Genomic DNA, 15702 nt, shown 5'->3' on the forward strand with positions numbered 1-15702 from the left:
ATAAAACCTAGGACTACCCCTCAGGGGTGCCACCATCCACAATGGACTGGACCCTCCCACATCAATCACTAATTATGAAAATTCTTACAGACTTGCTTGCATCCTGACTTTTCGAATGCATTTTCTTAATTCAGAGTCATAACACACGCATGCATGCACGTGCACGCACACACATACACTCACTTTCTTTTCTTTTTCTTTTTTTGAGACAGGGTCTCTCTGTCCTGGAACTCACTATGTAGACCAGGCTGGCCTTGAACTCATAGATCTCCACCTGCCTCTGCTTCTTAAGTGCTGGGATTAAAAAGTATACACTACCATACTCTGTCTATATATGCTTTTATTTTAAATTTATTTATTTATTAAGGATTTCTGCCTCTTCCCCGCCACCGCCTCCCATTTCCCTCCCCCTCCCCCGATCAAGTCCCCCTCCCTCAGCAGCTTGAAGAGCAATCAGGGTTCCCTGACCTGTGGGAAGTCCAAGGACCGCCCACCTCCATCCAGGTCTAGTAAGGTGAGCATCCAAACTGCCTAGGCTCCCCCAAAGCCAGTACGTGCAGTAGGATCAGAAACCCATTGCCATTGTTCTTGAGTTCTCAGTAGTCCTCATTGTCCGCTATGTTCAGAGAGTCCGGTTTTATCCCATGCTTTTTCAGACCCAGGCCAGCTGGCCTTGGTGACTTCCCGATAGAACATCCCCATTGTCTCAGTGTGTGGGTGTACCCCTCGCGATCCTGAGTTCCTTGCTTGTGCTCCCTCTCCTAAATGTAGGGGTCCAGTTTAACTTTGCTATGGTATCTCCATAGGTGAAAAAGTTAAAAAAAACCACACATTTTCAAAAGGGCTACTACTTTTTATTTAATAATTTCTAGTAATTTATTTTCAAAAGACATTCCTTTCTTAGCAGCATTTCTTGAATTTACCAAGTGAAGAATTCTTCAAGTTCAATTGAATTGTCAAACCCTAGACAGTCTTTGACATTCTGCTCATGAGTCAGGAGTCAGTGGGTTTAGTTCTGAATGAAATAGGTGGAACTTAGTTAGATGGGCCACAGAAGTATTTATTATTGGGAAATATTCCAAGTTAAGTTCTCTGGAGCCAAGAAAGCTCCAATCTTACTTAGCCAGCTGTTTGAGGAGGCTAAGAAAGCTCCAGTCTTACTTAGCCAGCTGTTTGAGGAGGCTAAGAACGTCTCCTGCTTTGGCCACAGTTTCCTTGCACATAAACATTCTGTAATGTGAGTGAATCTGGAGAAAGCTGTCATCAGAGAGCTGCAGAGATGGCTCAGCACTTAAGAGCACTGGCTGCGCTTCACCTGGTAGCTCACAACTGTCTGTAATTCCAGTTTCAGTGAAGTCATTGCTCTCTTCTGACCTCCTTGGGCACCAGGCACATTTGATGTACACATCCACACATCCACACATCCAGGCAAAACACTTATACACATAAAATAAAAATAGATGTATATATTTAAAATAACAAATCTGTACTCAAGAGAAATACAAAGATTGTACATTCTGTTTTTTCTGGAGTAAATAGTGTCTGAACTCTGGTTTTCTAGATTCATAATAGTAAAGAAACTGTATATTTAACTCATCTTTGAATTCCCCAGAATCAAAGAGATTTTATTAATTGATGGGAATTAGGAAGTATTGTTTTTATCCTGTGATTTTTTTGTTTAGTATAATCCACACTAGTATTTTTATTTTAATTTTTTGCTTTTTATTAAGGGCTAGAAAGTGTGAAATATCAAATTAAAGCATTTTTCTTTATTTTTAAAAATCACAGTTTAAAAGCATTTGTGCTCATGTGGAAACAGTAATTTTGACTATCTGCAGGATTACTGATTTAACAAGCATTTGTGTACTTATGCTGTAACTATGTGAGGATGAAGTGACTCATTTTTCTTGTCAGCAGCGGTGCTTCTGGGTAGGTAGGGTGTGGAGTCTCCCCGGACTCTGACTGGTGGGACGAACACAGGGCCCCTGTCACAGCTTCGCAGCCCCACTAGCAGCTCCTATCCCTTGTCCCTTAAGAGCAGCATAAAATCGGTCCTGACAGATCAGATGAGGATCTGGAGTAATCCTCAGGGAAGAGAAATTCAGGCTTTGTTTGAAGTGACAAAATCGGATTATTTTTCTCAGGTCTTTTGTTCCTTTGCGGTACTCTGAAAGGATGCTACAAACATGTAGTTGAAATATAACCACATAAGCAGTAACTAAGTTAATTCATTTCAGAATGTGGGTGCACATGAATCTAATGCAGTTTTGCATGCTGCTGAAGGATGAGGTTTATTTAATGAAAATAAATAGGATATTTTCCACTAGATGTTTAATCCAATAAACCTTTCATATAGTCATTTGTTTTCCTTCTGTGAAAATGTAGTGTCTAGAAAAAAATGAATGAATGAGCAAGGGGTGTGTGAAAAGCGAGGCAGCCAAAGTGTATTTAGCTAACTGCAGCCAGCAGTAAAACCAGACTGTGGGGCTGTGCAACTGGTAACCAACCCGAGGTCAGACGTAGGCCTAAGAAACTGCTCATATTCTGAAATAGCAACTGACTCTAAAGTTGCGGTTGATGGAAAGGGATAGATAAATATCTGCCTCAAAGCACATCCCATGCTATGTGACTAGCCTGCCTCTGTGTGATTTGTTTTTATTACCACTAATTTACTGTCATACTTCCTTCCTGAAGATTTTTCTGTGGACTTTTGTCTTATGATCTCTCCTTTTTGGTAAAAGTGCCACACAAACCTAAACAATTTGGGATGTAATTATCTATAGGATCTGTAAGATAATTCTTTCTGAAGATTTTCACTTGATCTTTGATGTTTTTCACATTAATTTCCAAAATGTAAACATTTGTTTTATATGAATGAAGACAAAGCATCTGATGTTGCTCTTCATAAATTTCTAATGATTCGTTTTATGTAAGATTTCTGCATTGCTTATTTGTGTTGATTTATGTGGAAAGCTTTAATTTCTTAATTATTATTTAATTAAATTTTTTTTGTGGAAAACATGGTTTGTTTTCAAGTGAAAAACAATCTTATTTGAACTACGTGTGAAGTACTAGAGTAGTCAGCTCATGTTTAAAGTGCTGCTAGACGTCTTTTGGAATTTGGAATTAATGTTTAAGAAATTTTGCACCCTGATTTTTAGTTTTAAAAATGCACCATAAGATGGTGGCAGTTGTGCAATTGAGCTGTAGTTGCCCACTGGATACACAGAACCCAGTCTCTGGCCCCTGAGGCCCTTTACTTGGGGTAGAGTTGAGACTGATAGCACTTGGTGTGTTAGCTCTGTCATGGGTTTCAGCAGCCCTTTTCCAGAGATGCTATTAATCCATTCTTAATTACCCTTTAAAAACTCATTTGAAATATTCAGCTTTCTTTTAGGCAGAATTACGTACATGACCTAAATACTTACTCGTACTAATCAAAGCCAGCAACACCACCCTTTACCACATTTAGAAAGGAGTCTGGGAGAAGTGAAAGGAAACAGGTGTATGAGTGTTTCTAAAGCTGTTAATACTGCAGCTAGAGATCCACACACAGAAATCACATTTACTTCCTGAAATAGATTGCAAAATCAAACTTATTTTTAAAAGGCTGTCTTAAATCTACCTAGTAGCTTTCCTACTACTCAGAATTAGAGTTTAAATATGAGCATTTAAAACTGAATAAAGCAAAACTAATTATTGACATCGTATATTCTTCATGGGAATTTAGAATGGAATGTTTTGGTCTAGTCTCTGAGACTGTGTTTGATTATTATTACTACTTACTACTTTTATATTTTATTTTCAAGCCATAACTTGTGTTTTTATAAAGTATTTTAATTGAAAATGTATTATATTACATTAGACCCCAAGGCAGGCAAATAGATTGTTAAAAGAAATGATTTTTAGTAGCATGAATTTAAGTTATGAATTTTATTTCGCTCTGTTGCTAGGATTATTTAAACCTAAATGTCAAAATATTTAATCTTATAAGATACAGAGAAATTAACCTTAAAATTGTGTTAAAATATGAAAATTGATCATTTTAAGGATGTTGGCATCTTCCTGCGCTTCCTTTACTGATGTGTGTCGATTGTTTGCAGGTCCTGCGATACTGTGGAAATTCCCAGAGGACTTTGGAGACCAGGTTGGGAACAGAATTTAAAAGCTTTTTAAATTGAAACACTCTATTGTTACTATGAACTGCTGATACTGTATATGAATAGCTGCAATTATTTTTCTTGATAAAATTTGAGAATGACAAAGTGTGGAGAATATACAGAGGAGTTGTTAGTGACCTTGCAGGTGAGTTAAGAAGTACTTACAGTGAGAATCATAGCAGCTGGGTGTCTGTGGTCTCAACATAGTTCTACATTTTCATCTAGGGGATATATATTTGGGTACAATAAAAGCTCCTAGTCATAAAAACTTAACACTATTAATTTTTGATTGGATATACGCATTATTTCCGTACACTTAGAAAGAAGTGTAATGATATAAATCAGTTTTTGTCACAATGATTTTGGAATCACTTACATTTAGAAATTATATTAGGACTATTTCCTTATTTCTGAATAATTTTTATCACTTTATTTTCTTAGAAAGCTAAAATGTCAGAAGGAAACTACAGGACGAATTTCTTGGTTGGCATTTTTTAGTCTTCTGTAGTTCTTTAATACTTACTATGACCAAAACCCAACTACTTTGATGTGAGTGCATAGAAAAATATTTTAAAATTAATGTTATGGGAATATCATTTTGAGATTGAATTATAGTTTGCGCTAATTTGTTTTGGTGAAATTCCCCAGATACCTAATAAATAAGTTCCATTCTTTTGCCTAAAAAGAAGTGAGATAATAACAGTTGTATCACTATTAAAGTAATCTCACCAGCTCATACTTTTAGTTCTCAGGTATGATTCCCACAATTCGCAAAAAGTCAATCTTACAAAAGGGTATCATTACAAGTATTCATTCAGAAATAGTATGCATGATTTTGAATATTGTGAAAGGATAATTTTCGAGATTGGAATGTCAACCTGAAAGATGGGAAATTGGGAGTCAACTTGAACGAACCAATTAAATGGGCATGTTAGGTACTGATCATGTCTGTTGCCCTTGACCATGACTTCAAAGAAAAAGGGTATTTATTCTTAAGTTGCTTTTAGCCTTTAGTGAATGATGGATTTATAAATATCGTAAATATTCTTATAAGTCCTTCCAGTGAAGGGGTGACTTTGACATAAGCAGCTAAGTGTGTTTATATTCTCCAGTGATTCTGGACTCTTTCTACCGGTCTGAAATGCTTGTTTCTTTATCTCCTCAGTGTCTTTTGTCCACTGCCCTACAAGCATCCTCATGTCCCCTTTCAAGTGTTATTACATTATTTTTATTTCTCCCTTTAAAACTTTTCCTTAGAATCCTTGGGACCCTAGAGAGGCCTAACTGTGGGATCACATATGAAGATACATACTTGCCTGTCCACCTGAGCAGACTTTAGTGTGATCACCTGTTGCTGGTCCTCTTGGTTAATAAAATGCTGTTTGTGCATTTTGATAGAATGCATCTGTCAGTGTTCCTGCATTTGGTCTAAAGCAGGAGCAGTTCACTGTGTAAGTGGCGATGATGCCCATAAACCCCAGGGATCCAGTGTACTTTAGTCCTCACAGTCTTTGGTTTTGTCTTTTCCAGTACAGTCTCCCTGTGTGGCCCTGACTGGCCTGGAACAGATCGCCTCTCCTCTGCCTCCAGAGTGCTGGGACTAAAGGCTTGTGCCACCAACAGAGCATCATCACAGTCTTTTAAGATTTTTATTAGCATTTAGTAATTGTACAAAATGATAGATTTCATTATGACATTTCATAATATGTATAGTACACTTTGATCATCTTCAGTTCCCTGCTTCACCCTGCTCCCCTCTCCCACTTTCCCTAACTGTACCTCCAAATCCTCCTACTGCTTTCATATATTATTTCTGTTTTCTTTAATTACTATTGTTAATATATACACATATAAATATGACAGTATCAACCTACCAAATCAGTTTAATATTGCTTATATGCATGTTCTTAGTGCTGACCACTTGGGACTGGATAACATATCAGGGGCTCATCCCTGGGGAAGATGGATTTTCTCTCTTAGCAGTCATTCATTGCCTATAGCTCTTAATCTAGTAGTGGGGCTTTATAAGACTTCCCTCTTCCTCATTGGCGTGTTGACTTTATTGTTATGGACCACGTTTTATTTAGGCTACTACATTGCTGAGATTTCACCTTAATCTTAAACCCCAACATGAAAATGAATTCTTATGAGGCTTTCTTGAGCTTCTACAACCACCTGTGTGTAATTTCATAGCTTATTTTTTGTATCTCAAGAGCCATCCTCCTTCCTCTTTGCCACCTCCCTCCCTCTCATTTTTTTTTTCCGTTTAGTTTCCACATACCACTGTGGCTGTCACATAATAAAGTGTGGATAGATGTTTATTTAGTTGAGTGAGTGACATATTAAATAAAGAAAGTTGAGTAAACTCATGATAAGTTATCTTGACCACAGTGGGAAAAACAGGCAATTAATGTTCTAGGAAGTCTAGTCTGAGAGCTCCGTGTAAAGCTCGGTTTAGAAAGAGCTCAAGGGATATGCCAAATATAATGGGGTTTCATTAAAGTATGAATGAAAGATGTGGCTTTGATGAGGAGTTTGCAGCTTGAAGTTTAGAGCACTCACCACTGACTCCTGATGAGTTCCTGACCAGGGTTCCTCCTCCTCCCTTTCGTTTCCATAGATAAAAGTACTGAGAAGGCTGCTGGAAAAGGCCAGATGCCTCAGTTACTGCAGCCACGTTAGCAACGTGCCGTTCAGTAGCAAATCGTGTAGGAAGTATCTGGAAAGTTTAAATTATAATCTTAGGTGTGTCATCGGAAAGACATTTTCACGTGTGCATTTCAGCTGTGTCCTTTGTAGAGGCTGCCAGCTAGCTGCCTGACAGTCAGGCTCGGCAGTTCACACTGTCTTTTATGTTCAACCAAGTGTAGCTGTCTCACTGTGCGGTTCAGAAGGAATGCCTCTTGAACATGTGACCACTTAGAGTTTTATATATTCATTCATTTTTCTCTCCCGGACTGACTTAAAAAGAAATTTGGATAATGCAAAGATTTTCATGATTTAACACTGAGCAGTATTGATATATGGGTATTTTGTAATTTTATTTATTATCTCACTTATGAAGATCTAAGTTATTTGGCAATAACTTATTGATTTTAGTATAACAAAATAATTATGAGCAGTTATGGACTATTCAGAAATTAATTTTTAAAATATTTTTTGCTTGGTACAGTCACAAGCTGACTTTTGATGTGAAAGTCAATTTTATTTCACTGCTCTTGTGAGGGTGTGTGTGCATACACATGTATGTGTTTGGACAGGCCTATTCCTATGACAACATGATTAACTTTTAAGAATATCAGATTTTTTTTAAAGAGAATAGGTTAATATAAAAATTATAATTATATTTGGATGCTTACTTTGTTTCATATTTCAAACATTTTATAGCTATCTTAGTAACATTAGAATGCCAGTTCTTGTCAGTGTGCTTTTGGTTGGTAGGAATATACAGGACTATGTTCTTCATATGTATTGAGAAGAGAATCAGATTGTCAACTATTATTATGAAGATGTGGTTTAGTTCCTTTGCAGGTACAGTGTTGGGAAATTTAATATAAAGCATGACTACACTCTTAAGTTACTGTAAAATGTGTTTTATATTTTTGAATTGTTGAACTTAAATTTTTCATTGCCAACAGTAGGGAGCTAATTTGGAAAAAGTGATATTTTCTAAATTTTGTTTTATGGAATAGGTCTTTTCTGGCAGTGGAACGAACATGCTCTCACAAGTTTGCAGTGAAAAGTATTTAAGAAACATTTGGCATTGTATTTGAATATTAAAATGCATTTAACATTAACTTTGTATTTGAAACCCTATTAAAAATGACATAACTGTTCTGCTCAAGGATGAAAATTTTTACTTTAGTGAGCTTCTAGAGGTAGGGTAGTTATATTTATTTTATATTAATGAAATTGCTCTAACTCTACAAATGATTTAGTCCAGATAGGCAGACACGACTCTACTCTGGCAGCCTGTAGAAGTAAAGTCATATGTGATGCAGTCGAAATAAATACAAGTTTTTTTACAGAAGCTTTTTTATTGGCAAAAGTCAAGTTCTACAGCATGTTCGAGGGAAGCAGAATGGACAAATGACATTTCCATAGTGACGTCATATAGGTTCTCCCAAACAGACTGAACAGTGTGGAGTCTTAGTTAAAGAGTTTGTTGCTCTGGCAGGTCAGAACTCTACATGTAAGTTTGTTTTTACTTTTTTTTTTTTTAAAAAAAGAAGTTGAAGTTAGTTGAGTATGAAACAAAAGATGAATAGAGTAAGATATCTAGATGTTACTTTATGGAAATTATGCCTGTTGAAATTGCTATAAAGCCTTGGGTTCACACGGACAAGGCTGTGTTGAATCAGCCTTGCTCATATCTGCATGCTGCTTTAAAAATGAGTCTTAAACAATTCTTTAGATTTAAGCAGAATGAGGCCTGGGATGAGCAGAATGAGTACTCACTGATTGTACCCTTCTGTATTTAGGGACTGCTCACTCCTTTCTCAACATATCCTTAGCAGACAGACTTTTAAAAAGAAGTATTGTTGGTTGCTTCTCAGTGTTTAAAGTTCTTGCCTGAAATAGTTCTGCAAACAAGTGGTGTGAAGACACTTCACGACTAAAAAATTTAAGTTTCAAACTATTCTATAGCAGCTAAAAATGCTGAGCTTGGTCAGCATATGGTACTAGCTAGCCTCATACCCACCCGCTCTTTTGTTGTCTTGTTATTGTTGTAGGGCTTAATGACAGTTGTAAGCCATAGTTGGGGATGCGGGGGCTAGTCCACCCTGGGGAGAAGAGGAGGAAACTGCAGTGTGGATTATGGAAATATGGATTGATCTAAAAAGAAACCTCTTTTTAAAGAAAGGGGCTCCCTCAAAGGAAAGCTCAGAGAAACCAATGAAAAGATGATGGAATATGATGTAAAAATGATCACTTGAAATCTTTCTTTCATTCCCAGCTGCTGTATTTTGGAGAAAAGAAATGCATTTGTATATTAAGAGAGAACTAAAAGAGCCAGATGAATAGCAATATTTATTAGGTATATTTTCATGTTGATTCAGATAACTTATGTGCATTTTAATAGACTTTACATATGCTAGACACTTTAAGTCTTGAGAAGTATAATGTCGGATGTTCAGTATAAATACTTTAAGGAGAACACTAATTCTGGCCCTTTTTATATAGACCTATTTGCAAAAATCAGCTTCCTGGTTCTTACATATTTTCTTTAACAAATTGTACTACTGAATATTTTATTTAAAATATAAATTATTCAGTTTTCTTTAAACAGCTATCCAAATATTATACAATTTTATGTTTGTTCCATTGTGTTTTTTCCATAGTGATTATAACTTATTTTGATTTGTACTGATTGATAATATATACTTTTATCTTAAACCTGTTTGCCTAGAATAAGAGACCAATGGAGTGTAGCAGTCATTTTCACAAAACATAGACACAGGGATTCATGCATCTTTAGTTAGTTTTTGATACACTTGTGTACAAAGAAAATCAAACGTGTGCAGTTTGAAACTCAATATTAGTGAAGAGTTAGCATTCAGGTGTATAAAGGAGACTCTGGGAAGAAGACCACAGCTTTAAGGCTGTATGTTTCCAGTTTGACTGTGCTAGGTTTTCTAGTGTATGTATCCTTCAAGTACTAGGAGAATCTAACTGTGCTTCAGGAAAGGTGGTGACACAGAATTCACCAGTGCAAGAGAGTCTGGGAGGTGAAGTTTAACGACAAGGATATCTGCTTCTACAGACCCCTGCTATTTCTGTGATTCCATAATGAGAAAGTTACTTTGATAACCTTATGTGCTATGGCTTTTTGTAACTGTTTTGTTCTGTAGGAGATGGGTAATATATATCTAACTTCCTTCCTCTTTTATATTTTAGAGACTCCTGCTGGCTGTTTAGGATCATTTAATGGTTTGCATTTTGAATTGCAAAAATTTAGAAAGCTTATTTGGAGTTAATTCAGTAGCAAAACACTTTGACTAGATTCACTATTCAGCTAGGGAATAAGCCCCACGTTTTGAGATTTGGGGCATGGAGAAGTAACACGAATGTAAAGCACAAGCCTTGCTCTGAAGAACTGTGGAAAGTTGGTGTGAAGTGTGTAAACATTGTGTTGAGGACAGATACACAGGAGATTGAGCCAGACGATGTAGAACTTCATGCCTATGCTTCCTGCTCTTGGTATATAAGAAGTAAATAATGAGAAAGGGCATTTAATCAGGTGTTTCCACTTGCTCATCTGTGCACTAGGATAGTAACTGAAGGCTAGGAACTTGCTTGAGACATGGTGGCTTTCTTGTATTTGTTCAAACTGCACTAAGGGAAAGTCAAATAGATAAGGTGAAGGGTGTATCTGCAATCTTCTCTAGTGTCTCTGTTGTGTAGGAAGAAGTACTTTACACCTGTTGTGTGCCATGCGTACAAGTATAAGAGGTCTCTGGAACTTAGCTCACGCAGGTGGACATTATCCCTAGTCTGCTGAGCACCATTCCACTTTCTGCTTTGGTGAATTTTGCTGTTTCAGATACTTCATTTATTTTTCTGCAAGATTTTATTTCACTTAGCATGATTGTCCTCAGAAGACAGCACAATCTTAGAGTAAGAAACATAATATTCAGTCAGGTAAAGACCCAGTCAGTACTGGAGACTAAGAAGAGTAGAGATGGACACTCGGAAGGATCACACTGGGGTAGTGCCAACATTCATCATCTGACCCATGAAGATGGAACCAACCTATGTGTGGCAACTCCCAGGGGACTTCTCTGAGGTCAGGGCCAGCCAGCATTCACTAACTTATTTCTGAAGGATCACCAAAGAACACTGAAGGATTACCAGTATCTGTGACACAGCCTCACAAAGGAATGCACAGGTGTGTGACAGACACCTGTAAACCTCAGAAAGGAATTCCTGAAGACGAGAGACAGGAATTGGCATGCAAGCTGGGCTGTATTAGTACTTTATGCCCTTATCCAGCCCTCTCTTCACTTTTATCTTTTATTTAATACCCAGTTAAACAGAGTCTCATGTATGTGTACGATGACAATGAGATACTGTATGTAATCCCCTCTCCTCCCTCCAGCTTCCCTCATATCTCCTGTAGCCTGTAGCATGCCCAAACCTCTAACCTCATGTTTTGTTTGTTTGTTTGATTGTTCTTTTTTGGCTAGCTCACTAGGTCGAGTTGAGCTGCCCATATGCGAATGCATGAGGCCATCCACCAGAGTATGGAAAACTTACTGGTCAGTGGTCACATCCTCAGGGGAAAAAAAGTGATTCTCTTTCCCCCCAAGCTGTCTATTGCCAATAGCTTCTCAGTAAAAGGTGGGGCCTGGGGTGACCACAGCTGCTGTGAATTCATGAGAGTGACAGTTGTGTCATGTCCAGAAGACAGCACTTCATAGCATTGTTTTCCCTCTGGCTCTTATGTTCTTTCTGCCTCCTTTCCCACAATGCTCTCTGAACTTTGGTGTGTGTGTGTGTGTGTGTGTGTGTGTGTACAGCTCGCTGTCCCATTTAGCACTGAGCACTCATGCTCAGTTCTTTTTTTTTTAATATTTATTTATTATGTACACAATATTCTGTCTGTGTGTATGCCTGAAAGCCAGAAGAGGGCACCAGACCTCATTACAGATGGTTGTGAGCCACCATGTGGTTGCTGGGAATTGAACTCAGGACCTTTGGAAGAGCAGGCAATGCTCTTAACCTCTGAGCCATCTCTCCAGCCCCTCATGCTCAGTTCTTAAGCTCAGCACTTTGATCATTAACTTCTGCCCACTGCAAAAAGAAGCTCTTTAGAAAAGGTTGAGAACAGCCCTAGACTGTGAATATAAATACTTATTTATATTTTAGTACCAACCATGAAATTCCCTTCTGTGGAGCAAGCCTCGTTTCCAATCAGAAAACATTTAGTTACCCTATAACAGTAGTACAGTATTGTATCAGCGAGCGCGTGGTATTTGACAGGTCAGTATTGCACCATGTGAGTCCAGTACTTGCTAAGACCTGTGGTGTTTTCTCTCCTCCAGCAGGGTCCATAGCTCTTTCCTGCACTATGAAAGCAGGAAACAGAGAGAAGTCTTGAATTCTCTATGTCCTACAGCCAAAGTGTGTGGTGTCTATAACTGCAGGACCTTTCCATGCAGTTATGGTGGGTAACCAAAGGCATTGGCCATAAACAGTGTTGTTCTGGAGGTTTCTGAGGACTCCCTGGTCAAAAACTACTAGAACTAACTGGATGTTAACATGTATAAGAGTGAAAATAGATCCATATCTATCACTGCACAAAACTCAAGTCCAAATGGATCAAAGACCTCAACATGTAGCCAGCCAAACTGAACCTCATAGAAGAGAAAGTGGGAAGTACACTTAAACGCATTGACACAGGAGACCACTTCCTAAATGTAACCTCAGTAGCAGAGACACTTAGAGAAACGATTAATAAATGGGATCACCTGAAACTGAGAAGCAAAGGACACAGTCAACAAGACAAAAAAAACAACAGCCTACAGAATGGGAAAAGATCTTCACTAACCCCACGTCAGACAGAGGTCTGATCTCCAAAATAAACAAAGAACTCAAGAAATTGGTCATCAAAAGAACACATAATCCAATAAAAAAAAATGGAGCACAGACCTAAACAGAGAACTCTCAACAGAGGAATCTAAAATGGCTGAAAGACATTTAAAGAAATGCTCAACATCCTTAGTCATCAGAGAAATACAAATCAAAACAACTCTGAGATTCCATCTTACACCTGTAAGAATGGCCAAGATCAAAAACACTGATGACAACTTATGCTGGAGAGGATGTGGGGTAAAGGGAACACTCCTGCATTGCTGATGGGAGTGCAAGCTGGTACAGCCCCTTTGGATATCATTATGGCGATTTCTCAGAAAATTAGGAAACAACCTTCCTCAAGACCCAGCAATACCACTTTTGGGTATATATCCAAAGGATGCTCAATCATGCCACAAGGACATGTGCTCAACTATGTTCCTAGCAGCATTGTTTGTCATAGCCAGAATCTGGAAACAACCTAAAAGCCCCTCGACCAAAGAATAGATAAAGAAAATGTGGTATATTTTCACAAAGGAGTCCTACACAGCAGAAAAAAACATCTTGGAATTTGCAGGCAAATGGATGGATCTAGAAAACATCACATTGAGTGAGGTAACCCAGACCCAGAAAGTCAGATATCATATATACTTATTCAAAGTGGTTTTTAAACAAAAAAAACCAAAGAAAACCAGCCTACAAATCACAAGCCCAGAGAACTTAGATAACAATGAGGACCCTGAGAGGACATAAATAGATCTAATCTATGTGGGAAGTAGAAAAAATTAAGATCTCCTGAATAAATTGGGAGCATGGGGACCATGGGAGAGGATTGAAGGGGAGGAGAGAGGCAGGGAGGGAAGCAGAGAAAGGTGTATTGCTGAATAAAAATCCATAAAAAAGGAAAAGAACTGCTAGGGAAGTCTCCTATGGCTGGTCCTGTGATTTTATCTAGTAACCTGTGTCTCCTGGAGCACCATTGTTCACCCATGCAAGATCATTCCCTTTGAACTCCCTTTGTCTAAAGTTGTATTTTGCAACTAACTTATTTTCAAAGGCTTTTGTTATACATCCTTAGTTTTGGTTGACACACTTATTGTCTTTTCCTCTTGTCCGTTCCTAATTAATGCTGAAACTCCCCTCTTTTATTTCACGTGCACTGTACCATCTCTCCAATTATTTTTAGATTGGATTTCTTTTCCAACTAGTCCTTTCACTCTACCTTTAGGTAAAACTGCCGCGTGTCCGACATCACTTGTCAGTACCTCTCCCCTTCACTTTCCTCCTGTATTTTCTCTCCTCCAAATATTGTTGAGACTTGGCCATAGGTAGTTTCTGAGATCAGATGAAAGAGATCAGGGTACTATAGCCCTAGACCTCTGTACCTTTTTTTTTTTTTTGTCAACAACACAATACTAATTACTAGTCTGATTTTTTTCCTTTTTGCTTCCCACTCACTCATAGTAACCAATATTATTGTATGCTTCATTATGATCAGTGTTCCTTTATTTCATAAATGATGAGCACTTAAGTTTGCTTATTTTTTGGTTATGACTGTGTTTCCATAATGATCTACCCATTGATAGTGGCTGTTTTTGAAGACACTATTCTCTGACGTTCTACCATAGTGTAACAGAACAGAATAATACCTCAGCCCTACTACAACCTTGATTCTCTTGAACATTGCCAACATCTCTGTTAAATAAAAGTGATTTAAACCAATTTATCCTGTGGCATAATCCCACGTGAGCACATCTCAGTGAGAATAACACAGGAAGTGTGAAAACTCCAGGCAGTCCAGCTCCTCCAAAGCTTACTCATCACACAGTAATGGCCTCCAATGAGACTGTCAGATGAAATCTCAGGCAAATCATTCAGAAGAAATCAAAGAGTGCATGAAGCATGGGCCAACACACACACACACACACACACACACACACACACACACACGCACGCACACCCCTCAGAGAATCATAGAAGACACTAAAAATGATTTCTGTGTGACAACAAAGAAAACAACAACAGAAGTCACTACAGGATATGAAAATTAGAATTCAGTAAATCAATAGAAATATGGAAGAAAAACCAACTGGAAAACTGGAAATGAAAAGTTCAGTAAGTCAGTGGAAAACTTCAACAGTAGAATAGAAGCACAGAATATTAAAACTTGAAGACTGATCACATTTGACATGTTGTCACTTATGGAAATAACACATCTAAGAGTTGTGAGCTTAGAAAAAATTTTAATGCTAAATAGAGAGAAAATATTTTGAGTAAAATTATAGCAAAATGTTTCCCAAATTAGGTACGAGAGGCATTTAAAATCAACAAATAGAGGACACTGGGTAAACAAACTCCCATATTGTATCAAATTAAAATACTAAATGCATAGAACAAAGAAAGTATTTTGATAGCTTCAAGTAAAACCAACTCACATAACAGACCCAACACAGCTCTTAAATATATAGTCCAGGCCCACCGACCTGCTCAGGCATGGCACTGCCAACAGTGGACTGGTTCTTCCCATATCAGTCACTAAGGGAGAAAACCACTCCTACAGGCCAGGCTCACACAAGCATTTTCTCAGTTCCTTTTTCCAGATGGCCCTAGTTTGTGTCAAGTTGACAGAATCTTACCAGCAGTCTCTTTAAATACATACCACATAGCTCTCTCCTCACTCGCTGCATCTGCTTCATGGACCTTCTCAAGTCTTCTAATGATAAAAATTTATTTTGAAGTTTTGATAGTGAAGTTAATTTGAATTAACCATCTAAACAATATTAATATGAAAACATTCAGTGTGTCTTCTGATTTGAGGAGGGTAAATATGAGTTTAATATTTCTAATTAAAATAGCCAAACAGAAAAAAAAAAGTGAAAACCAAGAGGAAAAATATCATACTGGGCTCAGTTATCCTGCTTTTTATATTTTTCTCAAGTTTTAAATAGAATCTGTATGTTGAAAACAC

The 15702-nt window shown here is 37.7% G+C and overlaps 1 protein-coding gene across 3 annotated transcripts in view; it reads left to right on the forward strand.

The window, feature by feature from the left end:
- The window catches only part of Dennd1b (DENN domain containing 1B), a 234093-nt gene that overhangs the window by 53481 nt on the left and 164910 nt on the right, over positions 1-15702 (forward strand). For all 3 annotated transcript variants that reach the window (XM_041648352.1, XM_041648351.1, XM_041648353.1), the window contains exon 3: positions 4104-4147. In XM_041648352.1, coding sequence (XP_041504286.1) covers positions 4104-4147 — 44 coding nt within the window. The remainder of the gene's footprint in view (positions 1-4103; positions 4148-15702) is intronic.

The sequence above is a fragment of the Microtus oregoni genome, unplaced genomic scaffold (assembly GCF_018167655.1).
Source record: "Microtus oregoni isolate MIOR12 unplaced genomic scaffold, Mior012 000003F_ref0000135, whole genome shotgun sequence".
Lineage (NCBI taxonomy): Eukaryota > Metazoa > Chordata > Mammalia > Rodentia > Cricetidae > Microtus > Microtus oregoni.